The 26,535-nt window shown below is 32.7% G+C and overlaps 1 protein-coding gene across 1 annotated transcript; it reads right to left on the bottom strand.

Annotated features, from left to right (window-relative positions):
* Positions 1 to 6,845: 6,845 nt before the first annotated feature.
* On the bottom strand, positions 6,846 to 7,942 carry LOC149563894 (uncharacterized). The gene is made up of 2 exons (XM_089828265.1): positions 7,429 to 7,942; positions 6,846 to 7,318 (listed from the first exon to the last, which is right to left on the bottom strand). Exons 1-2 carry the CDS (start codon positions 7,940 to 7,942, stop codon positions 6,846 to 6,848), a joined length of 987 nt encoding a protein of 328 aa, XP_089684391.1.
* Positions 7,943 to 26,535: the final 18,593 nt, after the last annotated feature.

The raw sequence follows: 26,535 nt of genomic DNA, 5'->3' as shown, positions 1-26,535 counted from the left end.
GGGAAAAACCACCAAGTAACTAGTTACCAATTTTCACTCTTCTGAAGTGAGCCCTATTAGGAGCCAACCCTGTTAAAGGTTACAATACACACTGTTAGGTGTGACCTTGTTAGTGGATTTAATCACCCTGTTAGGAGTGGCCTGGTTAGAGGTCTTTAGAACAATCCAACTGAACTGTCACCTTGTTAGAGGATATACAAAATGGTTGTTAAACCAACTCTGTAAAGAGATTCTGAATTCACTGTTACAATGATAAGAAAGCAACAATGAAATGACCTGAATGATATGAAACTTATCTTTTACTGATTATAGATCCATGTTCTGCTTTTCTGAATCCTTACTGATCAAATACGACTTTGCAATACCTCCAAGATATCTAATCCTTCATCAGAATTCGCTCTTTCATTTACTTTTTCACACACACTATTCCACAACTTGAATATCTATATATATACCTTTCATATTTAATAAGTCAGCTCAAATATAAGTTACAATAACAAAAAAAAAAAAAAAAACATCAGTTGGCTACATTAATTCCATGAAACAATCAAAATAAAATCCTTCGCTGGCTGACTTAGCTCGGTAGTCTAGTGTTAATGAAGTGAAGCTCAGTAAACACTGTTTCAGAATGTTTTCTAGTGTTAACCAAGTGAGATCGATAAACACTGCAAAATCTTGCAAAAGTCCTTTGGAGACCGAGTGAACTCGGTGAGCACTGACTTTCCTTTGCTGTCCTAGTGAACTCGGTGGAAGTTAACTTCTCGCCATATTTCCTTCGATGACTGAGTGAGCTCGGTAGACACTAGCTTTCCTTTGCTGACTGAGTGAACTCAATAGAAGCTAACTTTCCTTTGCTGACCGAGTGAGCTCGGTAGAAGCTAACTTTCCTTTGCTGACTGAGTGAGCTCAATAGAAGCTAACTGATGACTGATATGACATTTGTGTAACATCAAAGACAACATTCAATTAACAATTGTATCCAACAAAAACTTCTACTATATTGATGTCATAAATTTTACCTCATATTCTCTATATAATAGTTTTGACTTTATGATTGCCAACTAGAAAGACAAACATGACCAATACAATTATTTAGAAGAGATTCACCAAGTGCAAGTTTCTGTAGTGCTAACACCCTTCCTCCATCTCTATTGGAAAACTTGACAGGAATTGGCTTTTTCAAAATCTGGATTTGAAATTTTTTGCATTTGTTTCAAAATTGGAAAAATAGAATTATCATACTGGACTTCCAATCTCAAAACTAGGTTTTCCAACTTCCTACTAGCATGTACGAATTGAAAATCAAAACTTGGTTATGTTTTTAATGATTGTAAAAACAATAGATTGGTCTACTTTTTGAAATTTGCCTTCAACTCCAAGCTTATGCATAAAAATGTGTCTTCACATGCATGTTCCAAGTGAAATAAATGGTTTAAGTAAAATTCCAAAAATTGGAATGAGGATTTGCAAAACCTTGATTTGGCTAAACCAAGGTTTGTAGAAATCCTAGTTTTTTAAATTCCATAAACCAAACAGACTCTTATCCTTACATTTTATGCTCAATCTCTTCCTTCTAAGGATATGATATCTTTCCAAGTACTTATACTTGAGAAAACTTCAATATTTTAAATATTTGTATGCTATATCATAAAATAAGAAAGTGCTTTATTGCTTTTAAATATTGAAGTGTTGATATAATTGGCCAAACATGGTGCAACAACTTCAGATACCACATCTACAAAGAATCCAATGTAGACATTATATATTAACTTCTATGCAAGACAACTTCTAAGATAGTGGTGGGGTGGGGATAATCCTTCACCTCTGGCTATTGTCACTTTCATTTTCTTTGATAATAACTAATATAAAATGTTTAGAAGCAAGAGAGGGATTCTATGCTCTAATTTTTGGAACTAACAAACATCCACCCATATGTATATGTTCTCTTATGTATAAAATACTAGTGTTCAAACTCTATAATTTTTCTACTAAAAAATTCATAGAGAAAGGATGAGTCTTATTACAAGTCGATAGTTAAAGGATTTATATTATAAAAAAATAATTCATATGCATGGCCATATTTATTGTTTCCTTTCTCTTTTCCTATTTTTCAAACTACTCTGCCTACACTTGGCAGAAACTTAGCTGCACTGCAGCCTTCGTTATAATAGCTCATACAACATGTTTTTACAAATAAAGATTTATATTATAATGCTTACAATTATTAGTCCATGCCTTATATATAAGGCAGGGAACTAATGTTTTTAGTAGAGCCTCTTATGTTAATTTGATGCCAGAAATATAATATCGAAACTTAAGGTTTTTACATATGTATTTTTAAATTCAATTGTTAGCATCAAATTTCTATTTTTTATTGGCCAAAGACCAATTTCCTGGGGTATAAATGTCTTTTCTTGAATGAAAAAAAGACAAGAAAAATCAACAAGAGATAAGCATGTATTTAATGCTTTTCAATGCCATACTATCAAAATATTGATTCACTTTACTGTTTAAAATTATCCCTGGTTTTGCACACTGCCTTATGCCAGTACGTTGACAATAGTTCCTTTCTTGTGTCAAGTTAGAATCAAAAATCTGTAAGTGACTAACTTCTAGAATAAATGGTGCATCTTGTGTGCAAAGAAGTCTTCCAGAGAGTGATCTATAACAACACTTAATCAGTTTTGTGCAGAGAATCAATGATGACAATATACGTTGACCACATAGAGATTCGGTTTAATTGAGTTCAAATATTATAATTGGGCCTTTTTGTGATTAATTTCATTTTTTGTACTATGTTGCATTCGTTGAAGGAGTGGGCAGATGGGAGTGCCAGAAAGTTTAAATATTTTGTTACAAGGATTTTAGCAAAAGAATAATCTTGCCAATGGTATCATGATAGGAGCTTAGCTATGTTGATTGACTCTTATGCAAAATATAAGTCAGAATAAGTGACAAAGAGAAGAGTAATAATTTATGTAAAATATGTTTGCACTATACCAAAGAGATAGGTGAACATTGTCCAAGTATGAACCATATATGAGGTTGGATGGTCAATAGAAAAGAGGATTGAAGAGGTTGTAACACTTTCAATTAAATGTCTCTGATTGAACACAGAAAATCCTTCTTTGTGCATGCAGGGCCATGACCATGAATTACTTTCAAGCAAATTTTTTAGCACAAAATCAAAATCTCAAAGATAGGCAACAAATATTTAAGGGGAGATAATATCAGCAATGCCAAACAAGTGAGAAATAAAAAATCTAGCATAAGCCAATTAAGAGCCAGTAGTTGCAAAATGTATTGGCAAAACATGAATGAGAAGAACATGTTTTTGGTTTCACAGAGTTTGTGGCTTGAAAAGTGAAAGGGACAAGAAGCCTTTATTTTGTAAAAGCTACAACATTAACACATGCATCCAAATAAAAATTATGGCCATAGTTTATAGCAAAGATACAATTTATTTTTGAAACCTTATCAGTTAAAAATATGAATAGATTTTGAAAAAGATAAGCAAAATAAGATCTAGACTCACAACTGAAAATTATCAGAGGAAGAGATAGAAGTTTTTTGAAGTTTGTATAATGAGAGCATTGATCACTTGTGATCACTACCAGTGAAGCAAAGATAGAGGAGATAGGTGAACTGACCAAATAGAGGGAAAAAAAAAATGTTTTTGTCGTGACCCACAAAGGGAAAAAAAAATAGAAAAACCATTAGTATTCAAAGAGAAACCCTTCATATGAGTATAGAAAAGCATGCCAATTAAATAGAAAGAGAAAATTTTAGGAGATTGTAGCCTTTTAAATGGGGAGAATCCTTCATTCGTGTCAATCGCACATAATTATAGAGAAGTCATGATGTCAATTTGAACAATCTACTAGGGTCTTGGTGTGGCTTCGGTGGATGTCTTCTAGTAGGTTTGATGCATGCCATAGCCTTAGTTATGTGCCCTAGAAAAACCCACAAATGCATACCAAAAACACACACAAACACATAATAAGTCAAAATTGATGAAAACCTAGATCTGGTGCTAGTTAAAATAAAACCTAGCTGATGTTATTCATCTAATAATTACCAAAACAATGGTAGAAAAAAAAGTATTTTTTAGTGGCTAATATTCATAAATTGACTAATTTTAGAAAAAAATTGCTAATAATTTGGCTAATAATTTAAGATTTAATGCAACCCAAATCACTATATTTTTATTAAATTTAGTTATAAAATATTTAAAATTGCTTAATAATTTAATTTATTAATAACTTTTTACTCAAAGATCCATCACAATATTTGATACATGATTAGATTTGATTCATCTAAATATTATATTATCGAATAAATCAAAATTAATGCACCAATAATTATCTTAATTATTAGTTACTTTAGGGATATATAACCAATTTTCATTATTGATTTAAAGTACAATGTAATTATCCTCATAATTTCCATGAGATAAAACATGTTCAATTTTAATTTGTAATTTTCCATAATGATTAGCGAACTTCCTATTATTATTGAGATTTGCTAATATTTTCTACTCAAAATTTATGATTTCAAAATAAGCCCCAATCTAAATAATATTTAAAATTAAAAAATTGAAAGATTCGCTGATAAAAATAATTTGAGTTTTCAAAATAATGAAATATTTGCCAATATTTTAAAGCTTTCTGGAGTGGGGATTCTTAAAATTTACCCTAGTAGAAAAAGCACAATATATGTAAGCCTGAAACAAATGTTTGGTAAGGATGCGACTATCCTCCATACAAACTATACAGTAGACCTATTTTGAAAAAAAAGAAAATATCATGGATTTAAATTTCAACATTTGATCTTCATGATTTGCATAGTTTGTAGTCCAAAACAACAACAAAATTGAAAAAAAAACAGTACATTTTTGTGAATCTAGGAAAAACAAAGTTTGACTTTGTTCTATCATTAGTGCATTTTGTGTGGAGATTAGCCTATCCCATTTGGCAAAAAGTTCTACGACAACATCTTTTCCATGTGTTGGTACCACAAATTGTGGTGCTTAAATGCAACAAGGATAATAGTGTACTTAGGCCATAACTAATGTTGTTTTTCATTGCATTATACTTTCAGCAATTTTTTTGCTTTTCTTACACATCATTCATATAATGAGACGGTAGGAAGAATTCAATTTATTTAAACTAAATGGCTTCTAGATACGAGAATAATCATGTTTTAGAAAAATTATTCAAGTAATGATTAGTGAAAATAAATTTTAATTTGTACAATTTGAGTTGACTTAAAATATTTAGATTATGATTAATGAGATATTTATTAAAATTTAATAATTTTAATAATATGTATTATTTTATCAAATCTTTTAAATTTTAAATGTTATTGTAGAAGATTTAAAGAAAATGTTCTAATATTAACATATTTAATATTTAATATTCTAATGTTAGATTTATATATATTTGCTAAAAAATTAGTGTTTCGAACCACTAAAAATATTTTTCTTTTATTGTTACACTTATATAAGAAATGGAAAAATGATTGAATTTGATATTTGATATATTTGTTTTAAAATTTTACAATGATAATTCTATTTGTTATGCTTCATTTATTGATGCATGACTGATTAGGGCTTGAAATGTTTGCATCATCTTTTTGAACCAAAGCTCTTCTCAACTACCAAAGCTTTTAGTTTTTATTTTTTTCTTCAATCTCTATTTTGTTCCACCATTTTTGAAGAAACTTCTTTAAGATACAAATATAGTAAGGAATCAATTAAAATCATATCAATATTCATTGATGTCAATTATCCATTCTAATAAAAAAACTAAAATGAATTTTTTATGGACAAGTATACTTCAAACTTATATATGTCTTATATTTAAGTGGAATGAAGATATATTAAAAATTGATAAAATATCATTTCACTTTTTGTTCTACTAAACTTGCATATGTGTCTTTTAGACAATTAAAACCTCACACTACTAAAGACATTTTACAAATCTTTTGGGAACTATAATACACGTAAATGTTGTAGATAATTGTTAGATATTATTAATTTTTAATATAAAAATATATTATGATTATGTCTTTGAAAAAAAAAAGTGAAACTAATGTTAACTATCAATATAATTTAATTAAGTATTTTTGTTTTTAAGAGAAATTATTTTACATTCTATTAAAATTAGATTTTCCCACTTTATTTTAGGATCAATTTAAAATCAAATTGTAGATATTAAACTATGATGTTCTTAGTTAGATAGTCCTTCTTCTCCTCTTTTTGTTATGTTGTTCAGCTGATTCTGTTCTTCCTTAGTGAGGCTTGGTCTCCGTGTTGATTTTAGTAGTGGTACTTTGGTTGCTTTGTATTTCCTATACTCTTATATCTAATAGAAAAAAATGTAGATTTGATTTACTGTTGAAATATTTAAAAATGATTGTTATTGTTTCTCCCTATAAATTATTCTATTATTTTTTTCCTATTCAAATATTATGATTTAACCACTATATATATATATATAATGATAGTCCTTTTCAATTAATAATTAATATACTAAAATTATAATTCACAAAAAAGAACACAGCTGAAACTGGAATCCTATACTATTTTTGACAGAAGGCGGGACTCTAGCTCTATCAGGGAGCTCTCATCTTTATAGTGCTTACAATTATCTTGCCTGCGCGCAACAGTTTTGGCTATGAACGATATATTCCCACGCCATGATTTTCTTTTATGACGTATATTCCTAGAAACTAACAAATAATTTATGGCGTATAAGCCAAGAAACTCAAAAATCTTTAATGGGGTTTAAGCGTACATATTCTACTGTGATTTATCGTTACTGTTATAGGCTGTGAGATTAATGCTAGCCAAAGGGCCTGAAATGTTTGCCAGCATTGGTCTTTGGATGCTCAATTTCACAATTATGAACACGGCAGTACGTTTGCAGTACAGTCAACAACAGCACAGAAAATGCAACCAACAAAGCCACCACCTTCCGTGGATTTGACAGATAGTGCCGATAAAGCTCCGACAACTGTGTCTTAATCTTGCTTTTGTAGTAATTCTTAATCAGCACTTCCTTGATATTAGCTCTCAGGCCGCCGGGAAGCTCAAGAAAACCTGCGAGAACGAAAGGCTTAGACATTCCGTCCCACATCTTCGCCACGTACTCGTCCGTGATCATCATGCTCTGTCGCTCAATGACGTGGCTTTCTCGCAGCAATGCCACTTCTTCCCGCGTGTCGATGAGACAATCCATTAGCTCCACGTAGTTCGACACGTGTTTGTCTCGGTCCGACTTGTCGAACTCCAACGCCAGCAAATTCCTCGACAGCACTTCAGTACGTATCGAATATTGTTATATGGGGAAGGTAAAGCGTGTCGGAGTTCTTGGAAAATCTGATCTTACCTTGGTCATCGCAAAACGATTAAAACTTGATCCCGGCCTTTTTTCAGCTCCTTGGCACTGTATTTCTCCAGAAAATCTTGTCGACCACGTCTGGCTGGATGAAGGTAGCAACAGCTGAACACTCCCGCAACGACATTTCCCATCACATATGTGATCCACTGACGCCATGTCCGTGACCCTTCTTCGTCGTCGCTCACTTGGAGTTGGAGGAAGGAAGAGACATGTTTGTGGATGCACCCCAGCAGATGCTTTTCATTCAACTCTCGCTTCTCTATATCATCTATCTGGAAGGAAGACAGACGGCTTGTTAGTGAGGGGAGGAGAAAATCAAGTCTGTTCGTCTCCTGATCATGAGCAAACTCCTCCAATATTTTGAGAAGAGGAAGAGGGATCTGATTTTCCAGCTTCACAATATCACACCTGATGCTTGTCCTTGCAGGAACGACAACGTCTTTGGAGGCTCCCCTGCGTACACTTGACTCCGCAAAATGAACATCGTCGAAACCAGATTTGAGAAAGTAGGAGAGAAAGAGGGCGTCGACCATCATCATCCACGCAAAGTTGGAAACGTCCTCCTCATCTATCTTTCAGTCGTAAAACTGCTCGAACTCCGATATCATATCGGATTGGCTCACTCTTGCGAACATAGTTTTGTAAAGCAGAGGATCGATCCCAGCTGCCTCCCTTGACGATCTGAGCTTGTAAACTTCCATCTGAGAGAGATGAGTGAGGCGTTTGTGCAATGGCCCCACGGATTTGTCTTTGAAAGAGGAGTGGTTGTAAGGACCCAGCGACACCATCTGAGGAAATAGGCCTTTGGCTTGGTATTCATCAGACTCTTTGACAGACTCACGTCGCTGCCGCTATCATCTGGAACGCTCTCCGGCGTGGCCTCCAGAAACAATCTGACCTCTTCCGACCATTCTTCCGAAATCAGTTTCTCAGCCATTAGAAGGGTAAAGGAGGTCGCGTATTCGATTCGGCACTTATTCTCCTTGGCTTCTCTTCTCACCGGTCCAAATAAAAACTCATTCACGCCGGGAGAAAGGGGAATGGGAATGAAATCTGTAGCGCCTATACGGGAGACTTGATAATCCAATCTTTCGCTTTCTCTGTCCCCACGACGACGGACGAAAGGGAAAGCCCGCGGTACGGGTGTTTTCCAAAAATAACTCGAATATTTTGAAGTCCGCTTAACACGCTTTGTGAAAGTAACAATAATTTCTTGGCTTCACAGATGCTGATTAAAACACCGTCAAATTGAATAAACTTTGTATTGTTTATTTTTCTTATTACAATAAAAAAACACATAAATGAAAATAATTTTTTGATGATCTTCTCCTAATTTTAAGTTTATGTAACACCCAAACATTCATATGCAACAACCAGACATTCACTGGCTTGACATAACTTACATTCTACTACATATGAAGCACCATTTTGAACAACAAAGTGAAAGGATTAAACAGAGAATGAAAATGTTGCAATAAGAAGAAATACACAACACTGGATTTATCCTGGTTCACCACAATTAGTGGCTACGTCCAGACTGCAGAGTATTGAATTAATAAGAAAAAGTTAAGTTACAAATGAGCAGGAGCAGCATATAAAAGGGCTCCAATAATATTACAAATGAAGAGTCTTTGGAAACCAAGAGACTCGATTATTGGAGGGAAAAGAAGACTTGACCGTTGGCCTTCACAATATCAACAAACTCCCACCTGAAGGACAACCAATGCTGCAACTGATCACCCAATACCCTGCTCAAAGAAGGATCTATCTTTTTTTCACAACCCCAAGAGAAGTTCTAGCACATTCGAACTTCTCTTTAGCAACAACCTTCATGAATATATCAGCCGGATTTATCTTGGTGTCAATCTTGACAACACTCAGCTTGCCCTCTTTGACTGCATGACGAACAAAGTGAGCATGTGCATCAACATGCTTGGAGCGACGTTGTGATGACTGATTATGTGCCATGAAGATCGCACTACGGCTGTCACAAAACAGATTATATTCATTTTGATGAACTTTCAATTCACCAAGTAACCGCTGAAGCCAAATCATTTCCCTTGCACCTTCGGAAAGAGCTAAGTATTCAGCTTCAGCTGAAGAAAGAGCAATGCAATGTTGGAACCGTGAAGCCCAACTGATCGCAGCTCCAGCAAATGTGAAGGTGTAACCAGTGGTAGACCTTCGTTTGTCCAAGTCTCTGGCAAGATCAGAATCAGTGTAACCTTGTAGTTGAACTTTGTTTCCGCCAAAACATAAAACATAAGCTAAAGTACCTTTTAGATACCTTAGCATCCATTTGACGGCTTCCCAATGAGCTTTGCCGGGATTGCTCATGAACCTGCTCACAACTCCCACCGCATGAGCAATGTCGGGGTGAGTAGAAACCATAGCATACATAATACTACCAATGGCTGATTTGTATGGAATTTTCTCCATAAATTCTTTTTCTTCCTGTGTTTGAGGACATAATTCAGAACTTAATCAAAAATGACCAGCAAGAGGAATAGGAGTTACTTTTGATTCAGCCATGCCAAATCTTTCAACAACTTTGTCAATGTATTGTTTTTGAGACAAAGTGATTTCCCTCTTTTTCCTATCCCTTGTGATTGTCATGCCAAGAATCTTTTTAGCTGCCCCTAAGTCTTTCATTGCAAACTTGCTTGCCAATTTTTGTTTCAACTCATTAACTATTCTTTTGTTTGAGCCAACTACTAACATATCATCGACATAAAGAAGAAGGATGACAAACTCACCGCTTGGAAGTTTCTTGAAGTAAACACATGGGTCTGATTCACATCTTGTGAAATTATGCTCAGTCATGAAGTGATCAAATTTTACATACCACTATCTTGGGGCTTGTTTGAGGCCATACAAGCTTCGATTTAATCTGCAATAAAGATGTTCATGTCCCTTCTTTACGAACCCTTGAGGCTGCTCCATGTAAAGTTCTTCTTCTACATCACCATGTAGGAATGTGGTTTTTACATCAAGCTGTTCTAACTCAAGATCCCACGCTGCTGCTAATCCCACAACAGTTCAGATGGTTATCATCTTGACAACTGGTGAGAAGATTTCATTGAAATCTATCCCTTTTTCTTGATCAAATCCCTTTACCACCAATCTGGCTTTGAAGCATTTATTGCCTTCAGCTTCATCTTTCACACGATATATCCACTTATGAAGTGTGCCTTCTCCCTTTGATATATTTGTATTGGGTGCCTCAAAACCGGTATTACCAAGATGCTGGTCTATGCTCCCACCATGATTACCCTGCACATTAACGTCCTGCAAATCAATTTGTAGACCCTGTGAAACAGCTCTAACACATTGCGGATGGAGTTCTGCACTCTGTACATTCACCTCTGTTACGTGTGTTTGAACCTGGTTTTCATTTGCCCCTTGCGGATTATGTGTAGGCTGCGAATTAGTTGGACCTACACTCTGAAATTGCCCACGTTTATTGCCAAGATTGTGGCTTGAGTTTCCACCGTGCTCAAATGGATATAGTGACATACGTTTACTGTGAGTACTCTATATATAGACGAGATTGCCATGGATATCAATTGGCACAGCCTGCGAATTACTCTCATCCTCCAGATTGATGTCCTGCAGTTCTATTTGCCCACCCTGCATTGGTGGATGAGCATTATAGTCCTTTGACTGATAGCCCATTGTAGTAAGAGGATCCCTTGTACTTTGGTTTGAAAAACTTTCACAAGCTTGATCGTGATGGAGAGACAAATTCCTGTCATGAGAAGAGATATCAGAAAAATCTTGTGTAGAACTATCATCATGTCCTGTGTTCCCAGGAGTGGAAGAAGATGAAAAATTTGGAAATAGTACAGAGGTGGGACTATATGAAATAGTGTTAGAAACTGTTTGTGGATTCAATCCAACATTCCTTTGTGCAGCGATTGGTACAAATTCTTTTTCAGACATTTCCAGAGAATGTAATGCTGGAAATGTTTTCTCATTGAAGACAACGTCTCTGCTTCTAATAATTTTCTGATCAGTTAAACTCCAAAGCCTGAAGCCAAACTAATCCTCTCCATATCCAACGAATATGCAAGGCTTGGATTTAGGATCCAGTTTGCTTCTCTTTTCTTTGGGCACATGTACAAAAGCCTGACAACCAAAAACTTTAAGATGAGAGTAAGAAACTCTTCTACCTTGCCATTCCTCTTTCGGAATTTTGAAGTTCAACCTTGAAGAAGGACTCCGATTAATGAGATAGACGGCTGTATTACATGCCTCAGCCCAGAATTCTTTTCCCAATCCTGCATTAGAAAGCATACACCGAGCTTTCTCCATTATTGTCCTATTGAGTCTTTCCGCTGCCCCATTTTCTTGAGGGGTGTAGGGCACAACTTTCACCCTACGAATACCATTATCTGCATAATAATTGTCAAACTCCCGTGAACAAAACTCACCTCCATTATCCGTTTTTAAACATTTGATCTTATGACCCCTTTGGTTTTCAACAAGAGCTTTGAAAACTTTAAACTTAGAAAAAACTTCAGATTTATTTGCCATCATGTATATCCATACTTTCCTAGTACAGTCATCAAGGAATGTAACAAAAATTTTTGAACCTCCTAAAGAGCTTACCTCAATCGGACCAAAGACATCTGAGTGTACAAGTTCCAATGGTTTCTCCTTGAGATCATGTCCATCTTTCAAGAAGCTGACCCGCTTTTGCTTTCCGTAAAGGCAATGTTCACAAAATTCCAAACTTGCTGATTGGAGACCCGGTAGTTGATCCCTTTTGAGCATCTGCCCATGACTGTCATAGCAGCCCCTATTTCAGTAGGCTTCTCAAGAAGATAAAGATTACCAACTTTGTTTCCCTTGGCAATTAATCTCGAACCCTTGGTAACTTTCCAAGTATCCGGAGATAAGAATGAATAATATCCTTGGGCAAAGAGCTGACTCACCGAAATTAGATTTCGCTTTAATTTGGGAACATGGCGAGCATCTTTTAACAACCATTTCCCTCCATTTTCTAGCGGTAACAAAATGTCACCTTTGCCAACTATTTCGCAGGATTTGTTGTCTCCAAGAAATACCTCTCCAAATTGACCACCATGGTAGTTTGTGAAACAATCCGTACATGAAGTAGCATGGAAAGAAGCTCCGGAATCTATCACCCAAGAATCTGATTTTGTATCACTTGTAGAAAGAACTAAAGCACATTCATCTTTCTCATAGGCTGTATTTGCTTCTATGTTTCTCACATTTTCTTGTGCTTTCTTGTAAGCCCGACAATTTCTCTTTGTGTGGCCAGGCTTACCACAAAACTAGCATTCACCATTCCTACCTCTTGACCTTGAACGATTGGGTGACTTTGATCTTCGCTGATAGTAATTATTATTTCCTCTATGATGGCTTCTTCCTCTTCTCTCAGTGCTGACCATAGTGAGAGCATCATTGGATGAGGAGTCTTTGTTACTCCTTCTCATGTCTTCACTTAATAAAGTGGCAACAACTTCATCATAGGCCAGCTTTGACTTCGTAGAGCTTGAAGTACTTACAGCTGTAACTACGGGATCCCAACTATCAGGTAAAGAACATAACAAGATGATTGCTTTGGGTTCGTCATCTTGAGTCATACCAACCGAGCTTGCTTGACATAATAGGGTGTTCAAATCATTTATATGATTTGACATTGCAATCCCTTCCTTCATTTTCAGTTTGTAGAGTTTCTTCATAATGAAGATTTTGTTTGCAACCGACGCCGTTTGATACATATTCTGAAGTTTGTCCCAAACATCTTTTGTTGACGTCTCATTTCAGACATTGAACAAGACATTTTTCGCTAGTGAGAGAAAAATGGATGCCATCGCCTTGTCATCCATCTTTTGCCAATCTTCATTAGTCATTGTAGACAGTTTCTTAGACTTTCCTTCGATTGCGAGAGCCAAGTCTTGCTTAACCAGCAAGGAACGCATCTGCACTTTCCACAGGCTGTAATTCTTGCCTGTAAATTTCTCTATTTTCAAATCCTCCATCTTTCCGAAAAATTCAACACTGATTTTCCAACCTGCACACCTCGTGCTCTGATACCAATTGAAAGGATTAAACAGAGAATGAAAATGTTGCAATAAGAAGAAATACACAACACCAGATTTATCCTGGTTCACCACAATTAGTGGCTACTTCCAGATTGCAGAGTATTGAATTAATAAGAAAAAGTTAAGTTACAAATGAGCAAGAGTAGCATATAAAAGGGCTCCAATAATATTACAAATGAAGAGTCTTTGGAAACCAAGAGACTCGATTATTGAAGGGAAAAGAAGACTTGATTGTTGGCCTTCACAATATCAACACAAAGAAGAATACCAAGTTTTATTGTACGGAAATGTTACATTCCAATCTCTTTGCAATATTCCACACTAATGTTTCCTATTACATAAAAGCATAGTGACTTATTCCACAACAAGCAATATTGTAGAATATTACCTTATCTCAAACATCTATTCTCTTTTATTTCATAGAATTTGAAATATTTTGACCCACCAATATTACTTAATCTCTTCTCTATTATACTGCCATTGTAGCGTATAAACCTTATCACAATTGTTTAAATATAAACTCAATTTAAATAAGAATTGTTTAAAAATAATAATTAATAAGACTTTTTAATTAAGTAATGGAATATATAAGAAAACCATAAATAAAGAAGTATGTCGGCTAACTAAACCATGATGAGTAGAACATGAGGAAAGTGTGGGAATGTTAATACTTTATTTATGGGTATGAATTTTGTGATCCCCGCATCTCGAGGAGAGTGGAAAGCCTGTCGTTTCCTACATAAACGCAATAATTATTACAAAGCTTATGCTCTCTACTTTACGTCAGTAGCCAGTATTATCCTATTTTTGGATTAAGATTTTTAAGAATAATTCTCCATCCAATCATTTTTTTTTTTGAAAGACGTATGTGTTTGGCGTTTACAAGTGCGAACCTAGTAATTCGACAATTATTAAATTTTCCATTTATATTTTTCGGAAAAAGTTTATTTAAAATTCTGCATAATTATTGATCACTAGGACTATGTCATCATCAAACTGTTTGGAAATTATAATATATTTTATAATGAAGTTATTTTTTATGAATCAAAATAGTTTTTTTACAGTTTTTTTTAAAAAATGTTTTTGTGTTTAGTATGATGTTATTTGGAGTTGTACTTTTTTCTTTCGCAATTTTTTTGGGTCTAATTATTAACTAGCTTATATATATATATATATATATATATATATATATATATATATATATATATATATATATATATATATATATATATATATATATATATATGTCGAGAGAGATCTTTCTGAGGCGCCTATTACACTGAGGCAATTTATAAAAATAGGTGCCTCGAGAAGGATATCTATCGGATTACTATATATATATATAAGCTAGTAGCACCCGCGACACAAGAATGAAAGACATTATTGTAATTAATGTAAAAGAATAAATAATTATTATTAAATATATTATATTTTATAATACATTATAGATTTTACATGTTCACTTCAAAATATACTTAATACAATAGATTCCCTTTGAAAAAATAAAAATAAAAAATCACGACCAACATAATAATTAATATGACCAAAATGTATATTTTATATTCTAGTAATTAGAATTAACCTTTGCATTGAAATTAGAGTTTTCATTTGTATTAGTGTTAGCATAAGTTTTATACTTAAAGCTAGATTATTATTTGCAATAGAGCAAAGGTCATAGTGGGACTTCTTTAAAGAAATCAAGAGTTAAAAGAGTTATTAAGGCTTCAACTTTTATAATACATGGTTTGTTTATTAATCATTAAATTAAAGTCTCAACAACTCTCTCATGTTTATTTATCTCTCATCCTTTACACTATGTCTAGCTCACGTCTCTCTCCCTCTCTCCCTCTCTCCCTCCCTCTCTGCTCTCCACCATCTCCATCTCCATCTATTTTGGACCCTTGTTATCATTTTTCTCTCCATAGTTCATCTCTCCCCCTCTCCCCTTTTCCTTCTCCCCCTCTAACCATCTCTCTCTCTCTCTCTCTCTCTCTCTCTCTCTCTCTCTCTCTCTCTCTCTCTCTCTCTCTCTCTCTCTCTCGTATTATGCTCTAATTTTATTTTTTTTCTCTCTAACTCATATCTTCCCCATGTATGTTATCTATTTCTACCTAATATCTTCCCCCTCTTCTCTCTTTCTAACTAAATTGTACAATTAGTTTTAATACACCAGTCCAATAGATTAGTATAATATATAGTTTTTGCAAAGACAAGAATGAATGAACATATTATTATTTTAGCCTAGATGTATTGAAACTCATTTCTCTTATAATTTAAAACAATATCTTTAAAAAGTTTAACATTTTTTCCTATCAAATGTCATAGTATAATTTTTTCCATAATTCTTATAAAATATTAATTCATTTTATTTTTTCAATATAAATTTTCAATAATAAGCATGACAAATGCTCAACAATGAAATCAAAAACATCTAATGCAACTTACTTATATTTAATTACAAAAATTGATTAATGAAACGGAATTATATATTATTGTTTCTTTCAAAAATTTGAATTGCATATCTATATTTTTTAAATCATTTTTACACGAATGAAATTGCAAGACTAAAAAAGAATTATAATAGGATGGAAAGAAATCTAATATGGCTTATAATATTATATTTATTAAATAGAAACTAAACTATATTATAGAAAAAATTCAAAAAAATAAAGAAAATTTAAGATTGTAATAAGAGAAAAATTAATTTCTTTTGTTTAAAATATAAAATATATAAATTTTAGTAAGTTTCTAAATTAAATTTGATTTGTTATATGGTTTCTAGTTTCAATTTAGAACTTATTAAAATTTAACAATTAAAAACTATTTTAATTATTTTTTATATGAATTATACAATATAGTAAAAAATAGACCATAATTCTCTATGGAAATCTTGATTTGATGGAAATCAATAATAGAAATGTATGTCAATTGATGCAAATTTAGATCTAATTGCTTATTTAAATTAAAATTTGGAAAAATCATGGCATAAATTCAATCCAAAGAGTATAATTCTAACAATTTCCAATAAAACATAGTGCGAAGATTTGAAAATTATGAGTTGAGATGAATCATTTTCTGGAACCTAACATAACCCAAGGGAACTATAATGGCCATTCTATTTTTTATAAGATTTCTTCATCCATCGAGACATAAAAACTGATAAAAAAAACCTAGATTAATCCTTAATAAGGATTCAGAAAATCAACCAGCTACATAATAGCCATCCTCATTTGTATCCATCTTTTTTCTTCAAAAATATCAGAGTAAACTATTGTACACATCATGCACAACAATCTAATAATTAAGGTAATAATTTTTTAGAATGTTGTTTCACACTGAAGTGGGCAAAGTTTAAAAACTATGTTGATGCACTGTGGCTTTTGTTTCATCAAAAATCATATCCATCTGTCAAATCTTTGATTATAATGGAAAGAAAGGAAATATCCTATATACAGTAAGTTCATCAGCAGTCAAAAATATTTGGCAATGATGAAAGCTTTGAGAAAATTTACAATGAGAAAACATTTATATTACACTCTTTAGAAATTCATACAATTGAAAAGAGAAATTGAGCATCAAAAGACATAATTCCTAAAAACATAAATACTTAAATAACAAAACATGAAACATTGGATTATATACATAAGTGTAGTACCAAACTATGACATATTGAAATTAGTAGGCAAAATTTACATCATTCAATTTAGTAACTCTTATGAAATTTTAATTTCAATAATCTTGCATTTTTTCATCTCATGAGGATAGAGCTTTGGAATAGCAACAGTAAAACACTCCATCCTAACATGAATGGCTTCCATTTTGCACTCATTAAACAAAGAAAACTTGTGCATGAATCTACTGAGTCTACACTCCATCTAAGTGAATTTGACATTCTACTCTTTCTCTCTCTTTCGCTCTTCATTGATTGTATCCTTTTCAATCTACTTGTCCACAAACAAAAGATTAAGCTTTAGTAAGATGAAAATTTTAAATCTTTAAGCACAAAAGCTATCAAATAAATGATGAATTTGCAGAGCAAATACCTTGATATTGTAAGATTAGGCACCTTGATGATAAAAATATAGTAGTTGAAGTGATGGTTTTTGTGTCGCAAATGTATGTGTAGGTTGAGGCATTAAGATGCTTCTCTAGTTTATCGGAAAACCCCAACACCTATTGTAGAGTGTTCGTCAGATGATCTATTACTTCTCAAACCTTGCAACAATGTCCAATATGGAGATCTTTAAAAAAATTATGAGAACTAAAAAACAAATAATATTAATTGAAAATTCTGTAAAGAAAAAAGTGGGTCAAAAGCAAGAAACATTAGCTTTAGTCCATATCTAAGGATCAAGTGTTGATTGCTTATCAGAATGAAATAATCACTACCAAATCAAATTGATGGCAAAAAAATCTTATTTTTAGAATCCATGAGGATGAAGGATTTAAATGGAGCATAACCATCATTTCACATGTTTCAAGTTGAAGAACCCATGTTTTCTTCTTTGTTAGAAATGAATTGATTAGCTAACTATAAAGTAGAAAAGATCAGTTACAACATTGTTTCTTTAGTTACCTCTCGCTGCACAAAATGTAGTAATAGCTCTAGCTGCATGAAACATAAAATAGGTTATTATAATTGAAATTTAATGACAAATAAAAGTAGACCCAACATAAACTTTTAAATGAGCATCAATATTTTTTCAAATGCCAAATTATTTACAACCAAAGATGCTTTCATTGTAGAAGCCTTCCAACTTAATAATTTTTAAACTATAGTTATAGATTATGTCATTTGAGAATTATAATTCTTTCTTTTTAAGATTTTCTTTGTAAAACTGAATTCTTCTAATTATGAAGATTTTCTTTAGATTATATCAATTTTAATCATTTGTTTCTCAATTGTTTTGTCAAAAAGATTATGTTTAGACTATTAAATTTTATATTATTATATCTTACAACCTATATTATAATTTTTAACTACTAAAGTTTTCAAATTTTATTATACTATTGAATCATATATGTAATATCAATTTATAATTATATCCATTTTTGTAACAATAATTTTTTAATAGTTCTTATTAAAAGCATTATAATGATGATTACTTGGAGCTTGTTTGACAATGGGAATACAAATGGAATAGGCATATGCACATTCTTAAAATTTTGAATTCTCTGCTTGGATGCACCAAATCTTAATTGGAAAAAGAATAAAATTGGAATACGCATTCCAATTTTTGCCCAAGAAAGAGCATTTTCTATTCCACCTAAATAGGTGGAATAGGAATACATATTCCTATTCCTATTTCTTTTATTTTAGAAAACATAAAATTTTGAGTCCATGAATTTCGCATCAAATTCTGGGTGAACCAAACAAGAATAGGAATATGTAACCTCATTTTCTATTCAAGAATAAGTATTCCAAAATAAGTATTCCTATTCCCATTTTATATTCCTGCAGCCAAATGGGCCCTTGATGATGCAAAAAATGAATTCATTATATATTACTTAACACCATACAATTTTTGCTAAAAACTAAAATAGAATACATATATATTATTTATAAACATAAAAGAACACAATCCTATGATAATATGTATTTTTTTTTGCCTTTTCTTTCTTTTATCTTATTATTTTCTTAAAAGTTTTCCCCAATATGAATGATGTTACTCCACTTTTGGTCAAAAGTTGTGGGTAAGTGTTCAATTATCTTTGCATATTTAGGTTAGATTGAAATTAAAAGATTTTAACACAGGCTACAAAGATTTTGTTCTACTAGACAAAACACTCATACTTATCCTTCTTTCCTGTTTAAGTTTTTTTTTAGAAAGGAAAAAATCAAGAAAGAATCTTATGATCAAATTGATTTGTTAATCATGTAAACATTACAATCATGAGATTGTACTAAAAGTTGATGATTCTAGTGCCTACTATTTGCTTAAAAATTTACCAAAATTTGATATTACAAGTTAATTTTTAAAGATTACTTTTCTATTGTTGGAAAAAACCCAAAAAATTAGGAGGTCTAGTTTCCACCAAAAAAATTAATATAACTAAAGATATTTTTTTTAGAACTCGACATCAAAATACATGACCACTATATTTTCAAATTTTAATTTGTTGTGGGTTCTAGGTCCTTGGTCCCTAGTCCCTAACCATTATAGCTTCATTCAAAAGCTTTTTGAAATTGCCTCCTGTGAATTCCTTTCCTTCTCTTGTTTTGACTTAATGTTACTTTTGTCATATGGTTCAGGTCATCTAATATCAATAGACTTAATCAAATCATCCTAAAAAGGTGATGTACATAACCATTGAATAAAAAATAATAGATGGTGTTCGATGTATATTTTCTTAGTTATAATATTTAAGGTTTGACATAGCCAAATTCAATACTTCTTGTTGCCGATTATATTTTCTCTATAACATGTGTCTTAATTTGAAAAAGAAAAAGCATACATTTGTAAATATATTTTATATAATAAATTTTTACAATTCAATGTTTTCTAGTCTTTATATGGATCAACCTCTTCTCAAATGTTAGAGTACCTTGTAGCAATATTTTTTATTTAAATATTATATGCACATGTAATGTAGAAATGGTGATCAATGGTAAACCACCATGAGTTTATTTTGTATTACTTGGGATATACAAAACTCTTATTAAGGTTAATCCAATTAGCACAACCTAGAGATTAGAAGTGATGTGAATACACAATCCATACAATGTGGGGCTATGTGATTTTATTTCCCTATGAGAAGGAGATATAAATGACATGTAGATATAATATCTATATCTAAACTATGAATTTTAGTTTAGGAGAAGGAAGAAACAACCTCATCTTGAAGCTAGGAGCATAATGAATTTTAATATCTAGGTTTGACTATTTAAAACTTGCCAAAATAGGGAATGATTTTGGATCTAGATCTGGGAGGTATGTAATTCTCATATGTGAAATTCAAGAACCCTCAATAAAATGCCAACTTTGGACTTAATACTCCTAGTCCTTTGAGAAATAAAATCACTCAATCCTTAGAAGGATCAATTGTTGGTTATGAAACTCTACAAATCTAGATATGTAACTTTGTCACCTGATCTTGCACACAAGAAGGAGAAACTATTGTTCGAAGGTCCTTTCCTTGATCAAGCCTCCATATAGAATTTAAGCTTGAAATGAAATTGATGTAAATGAAAGAATGTTATCATGTACTAGATATCATATCTAAATATTTAGGAGAAAAAGGGATATACTCTAATACAATGTAGGCCTCTACTTTTCATGCTAAGCTATTCAAATATGTGTGTGTAAAGAAAAAGAGATAATCCAAAAATATTATTCCTCCTTATAACCCAAATTAGATTAGTAAGACATAAAGGAAACATATGCAAATACTCAATTTTATTTGTAAAAGAGAATGCAATATAAGGGAATATACTCTTTGGTCTGTGTGTGATAATTTGTATGAAAAATTGAGCTAATTGATTAAATATTATATATCTAGATGTTTTCAATTAAGGATTAAAATAAGTTTTTTTTATATAGGGTACACAAAACCTCAAATGTTAATATAGAATATTCAGCCAATGTTAATGTTAAAATCATGTTGGGATGAAAAAACAAAACATCCCCAAACAACCAACTGACCACAAAAGACTAGTAGACAATCATGGATGGGATCCAACACAAAAACAGAATAAAAAAACAAAGCTAAACTAGAAAACACCACAAAATACCAAAACCAAAGGGTGAACAAACCAAACCACCATTATGCAGGTTCTATCTCCTTCTCCTCCTTCTTTTCCTTGGTCTTCTAACTAACCTCTTTAACATCTACTTTAATTTATTCATCAGCTTTAGCCTTTAGCTTTTTGGTAGTTGATCTAGTTCTCTTCTTACTTGGAGTCTTGTTTATACCCTTGGCCTCATCCAAGTCTATGACCATGTTGTTGTCCTCCTACATATTCACATTTCCTACAATTTTATTCATATTTTCCATAGAGGCTTCTATCAATTTCTAGTAATTTTTGATTAGATGGTAGTGTTCCTTTCTAGATTCTCAAGTATGTTAACTAGACCTTGAATCTTAACCTTTGTATCAATACCCACATTATTCCTCCTTCCAACCTCTTTGATCTTATTCTTAATTTCCTCCATTTTGGCATTTAGGCCTCTGCAATTGATGTTGAGCTATTTAATAGAGTTGAAGATCCACTGATCCAATCTAAAGATATACATGGAGATAGCTTTTTCCATTTAGAAAACTCTCAAGGGATGGTAAATATCAATACCCTTCAAGTCTTCCTCCAAAAATTTGACATAGATCTCATCCACATAGACTTCTGAGCCATAGGGAAATACCTATCTCATTTTTCTTCATTCTTCTCCTTAGCATCATCAGGGTTGCACTAAGGGGGGAATTATAAGGCTCAATGAAACCATCATGAGTCACATTTTCCTCAAGTGATCTTTAGTAAGGGGCTTATTTATCATATTCCTCCTCTCCCTCCACTCCTTCCATCATTTTACCTTCATCCTCCACACCCCCCATTACCATATTTTTAATTATTGTTTCCTTCTTCTCAAAAGTCACCTTAACACTCTTAGAGTGGACAAAAAGTAGAGAATGAAAAATACTAGGTGGTCTAAAAAGTTTTTCTAGTGAGACCAGAGTACTCACTCTCAACTTCTTCTTCTGTTTCCAGACATTTTGCATTTTCTTCACTAAACTCTTAATTATTCAAATCCATAGTTCACATTCTTCTTCACTCTTTTAGTTGACCCTTTTTTAACTTCACCCAGTTCAACCATCAATTTCTTACCTTTATGTTTGCCTCTAAGAGGGGTTTTACGGTTTATTTTCCATTTCAACAGGAACTAGAGAAGGGATTGTTTCCTTCACATGATCCATCATGAATTAAAAGATCAACCTCATTAACCCTTCATGGAGAATGGTTTCTATTCAATTTTGCCTAAAAACCTTGAAACTATGTGCAAGAGAGTATAAGATATATAATGGAAAGAAAACCCTAATCTTATGGTGAAAGTGATTAAGGAACACAAAGTGATAATTACAGGCCCCATCATACCACCCATCACAAGTCACATACTAAATAACAACTTTAAGCACAAGTTTCCACAATTTCTCAATTGAAGAAGCATACACAACCCTGCCCTCCTCCCCCCCCCCGCCCTTTCTCTAACTAATAGCCAACATCTACCCTAGGAAATTTACTTATAGATTCTTCAAAAAATTTATTATTTTGGTAAAAGTTCATACCTTTTTTTTGAAACATATTATCATGACCATGATGTCGATATCCAACTTGAGATGATGCCCCACAATAGTGACTATGTTTGCTTCCCCACCATTGATGAAAGCCTCAATGATTTTTTGCTTAACATCCTTCATACAAATCGTTTACAAAAGCATACCACCTTTCTCCAATTTCTCCCACACTTTTAGTTCTTATTTCCATAAGTCGCAGTTCCTTGACTCTGTCCTCTTAAAAAGGCCTCCCATTATTAAATCTTTTCAATCTATTCATGACCAGAGGGCCTCCCAAGAAAAAAATTTTAAACTCATAAAATTGCACAAATTAAAAAGACTAAATGAAAACAATCCTCAAAAACATGCAAAGTTTCCTAATTATGACCTATAAGCTTGAGGAAAGTACCATCATCATTAAACTTCATGTCTTAATGCTTGATTTTCATTAATAACAATATTTTTTAAATCTCCAACTTTACATAAATAACTTTGTTTTGATCAATTGTTGATTGAATATTTTTTTTACCCTACAAAATACTCATTCGACATTGTGGGTTTCAAACTGGCAACAATAATATTTGCAAAGACTTCTTCCATGTTGTTCATTTCCTGCTACATGTGGCTAATCACTACCTTATCAAGGGTATCAACTATAGATATGCATTCGAACATTATGTTATGAATTGACCACAAAGCTTTAACCTTTTGTTTTATGCACTTTAGGATATTCATAGAATATCCTTCTATCATTAACCACTTTCTATTGTAACTCATTGCAAGCCTTAATCAATGGAAAAGACCCATCACTTTAGCTAAGTGGTTAGTTTGAATTCCCCAAGGAACAACAATGGCTTTGACCATATTGTCATATTCATTACTAAGAATTACACCACATCTAGCTACCCCTGGGTTTCCCTTAGCCACTCTATCAAAATTCAATTTCCTCCACCCCTCTAGAGTGCAATCCTATCTTACATTTTCTCTCTTCTCTTTACTCTTGTCTTTAGAGGTTTGAGAGCTATTAACTAATGTTCCTTTGTCAAACTCCACCTTACCTTTGAAACTAGTGCAAAGGTTTTACTCAATATTAACTTTAATTCTAGCACCCAACAAAGAAAAAGAGAGAAGGAAATCCCTAAAGATATGATTTGTCCTTTCTTTCCAAAGGTTCCATAGAACATGCAGAGCAATCAGCCTCCAAATACATTTATCAATAGGGGGAAAATAGTCACACTACATAGACCACATCTTAGTAATCTTCCCCACTAGAATCCTTTGGAGCTTCTAGAGTTGGAAGAGATACATCCATGTCTCCTAGGCATAAGGGTTATCTAAGAACATATGGTTAGTAGAATATAGGGCCCCTTCACACATTAAACACCTATTAGTTTAAGACATACCTCTTTTCATCATATTGTTGATAGTGAGGATCTTATTATGGAGCACAAGCCATAAAAATATATTGATTTTGGGAATAGGATGTTAGTTCATTGCCTTTTCCAAAACAAGGGGAACAAATAGTATTTTATAGAAAGCTAATCTTCGAGGCCATCGAATAAGATCCACTAACATAAACTTCCCAAATAACCTTATATGAAACATTACCTACCAAAACCACCAAATTGAGATCAATCATTAGAGATTCAAAAATAGGATCAAGACCTAGGAGATCCATCCACTTACTATTCTCTAGATAATTTGCAACCCGAGTCCCAATCACAAGAATACATCTATCCTTGAAAGGAGAAAAATTAGTAAAAAAAGAAATAGGCTCATGAAAGATCCACTTATCATACCAAAATTCTACATTATAGCCATCTTTGACTTCCCATTTGGCTCTAGATTTGTTAAGTTATTTACCTTGTTGGATGTCATACCAAATTATGGATCCATTAACTAGATTAAGCAAGATTAGGAAATCCATTAAATTCATATCGTTTATTAGGTATTTACTCTTTAGGATTTTGTTCCAATCCCTTTTTGTCTTCAAAGATATGTCATATTTATTTTGCCAACATAACAAAGTTGAAAGATTTAATTGAGAAAATATAGAGACCACCATTTTCTTTAGGACTACACACTTATTCTAGGCAACCATTGTCAGCCTCATCTTGTCGTTGAATCTAGTCCTAAGAAAATTTCTCTATATTTTTTCAATAGTTTCCAAAATCTTACCCAACATTTTGAACAAGATGAGAACATAGACCAAGAGATTTTGAAGGGAAGACTTAAGAAGATGAAGTTTTCCATCTTGGATGAGAAGAGATTCTTTCCAACCTATCATCTTGGAATTGAACCTATCAACCAATTTATCTTGAAGGCCTCTAGAGGTTTCAATCCTAAAGGAAGACCTTAGTATGAAGTCAACAAACTCTCAACTCTGCACTCTAGGATTCTAACAATTTTATCCTATCTCAGAATAGGGGTATTAATAAAGTGCAAAGAACTTTGCTCCCAAGTAATCCATTAGCTAGAAGGAAATTTATAAAAATGAAGCCATTCCTTAAATATTTTTTCTTCATTAATTGAGGATTCCCCATCATTTTTGTATCATCTAAAAATTATTCATGAGAGAAAATTAAGCCATTATAAGAAGGCTTCAGACCAAAAATTTATCCTTCTAACACTCAGCTGCAAATAGATTTTCTCAGAGTCTCCACCATGATCATGAAAAAAATAGGAGATAAAATATCACCTTGTCTCAATCCTCTAGTTGGTTTGAAAAAATTAGACGAGGAGCCATTAATAGTTATAGTAGATGAAGAGGTCCCAACTAGTAGAGCAATAAGTTGAGTGAAGCAATCACCAAAACTAAATTTTTGCAGCACTTTAAACATGAAGTCCAAATCAACCCTTTAGTATGCCTTGGAAAAAAACTAGCTTAAGGAGGAAACCTTGAGAACTAGAGTTAATGGTATAATTAATAACCTCATGGATTTTGATTTTGGAGTCCAAAATTTGCCTTCTAGACAAAAAACTTTTTTGTCAGGTGGAAATGATAGAAGACAATATAGCCAATAATATTGATGTCAAAACTTTTGAGAAGCCTTTATAAATTGAATTTCATAGACTAATAGGTCTAAAATCTTCCATAGATCTAGCTCCTTCAATTTTAGGGATCAAAACCATGAAAGTAGAGTTAAGTTCCTTCAACAATTTCCTAAAACCAAAAAAAATCTTTAATAGCTACACATACCTCTAAACCAAAATTATTTCAAAAGTGTTAAAAAAAGAACATTAAGAATCCATCAGAGCCTAGGGATCTCTCTCCTTCAAAGGAGAAAACCTCTTTATAGATTTATTGCATAGAGGGAATGACAACCAACACACCATTGATATCCTCATCTAACAAAGAAGGAATTACAACCAAAAGATAATTTTGAATTAGTGGAAAGAGATTTGTATCTTTCTTCACAGATTAGAAAAAAGTCCACAAAGGCCTCATAAATTTCCCCATCAGACTATACCTCCCCTCTTTGAGTTGCAATATGTGATATTCTTTTTGACACTCTATGTCTAGATTCTGTGAGACCTGAAAGAATCTTGTGTTCATGTCTCTAGCCTTTAGCTAGAGAGCTTGTGTTCTTTGTGTCCAATAATGTTTTTCTTTGGTAACAATATCATGATACTTCATAAGAAAATCTTTTTTCTTATAAACAAAATTTTGAGGTTCCCATTCCTCTTGAATAGATTTTTGAGCTGTGTGTAAAGAAACTTGCTACAAAAAATATAACCATTTCAACATAGCCCATTATAGATCTGAAATAAATATGAAATTAAAATTTACATGC

The sequence above is a fragment of the Cupressus sempervirens genome, chromosome 4 (assembly GCF_028749045.1).
Source record: "Cupressus sempervirens isolate cs-2001-9-10 chromosome 4, ASM2874904v1, whole genome shotgun sequence".
NCBI classification, from domain to species: Eukaryota; Viridiplantae; Streptophyta; class Pinopsida; order Cupressales; family Cupressaceae; genus Cupressus; species Cupressus sempervirens.
Note: the sequence above shows the minus strand (reverse complement) of the source record. Positions and strands in the feature narration are given on the sequence as shown.

Excerpts from the sequence above, each read along its gene's own strand:
- LOC149563894 (XM_089828265.1), bottom strand. The coding sequence starts at position 7,942 with ATGATGATGGTCGACGCCCTCTTTCTCTCCTACTTTCTCAAATCTGGT. Across the intron at positions 7,319-7,428 it reads TGCCAAGGAGCTGAAAAAAG|TGCTGTCGAGGAATTTGCTG; the intron begins GCCGGGATCAAG and ends TACGTACTGAAG.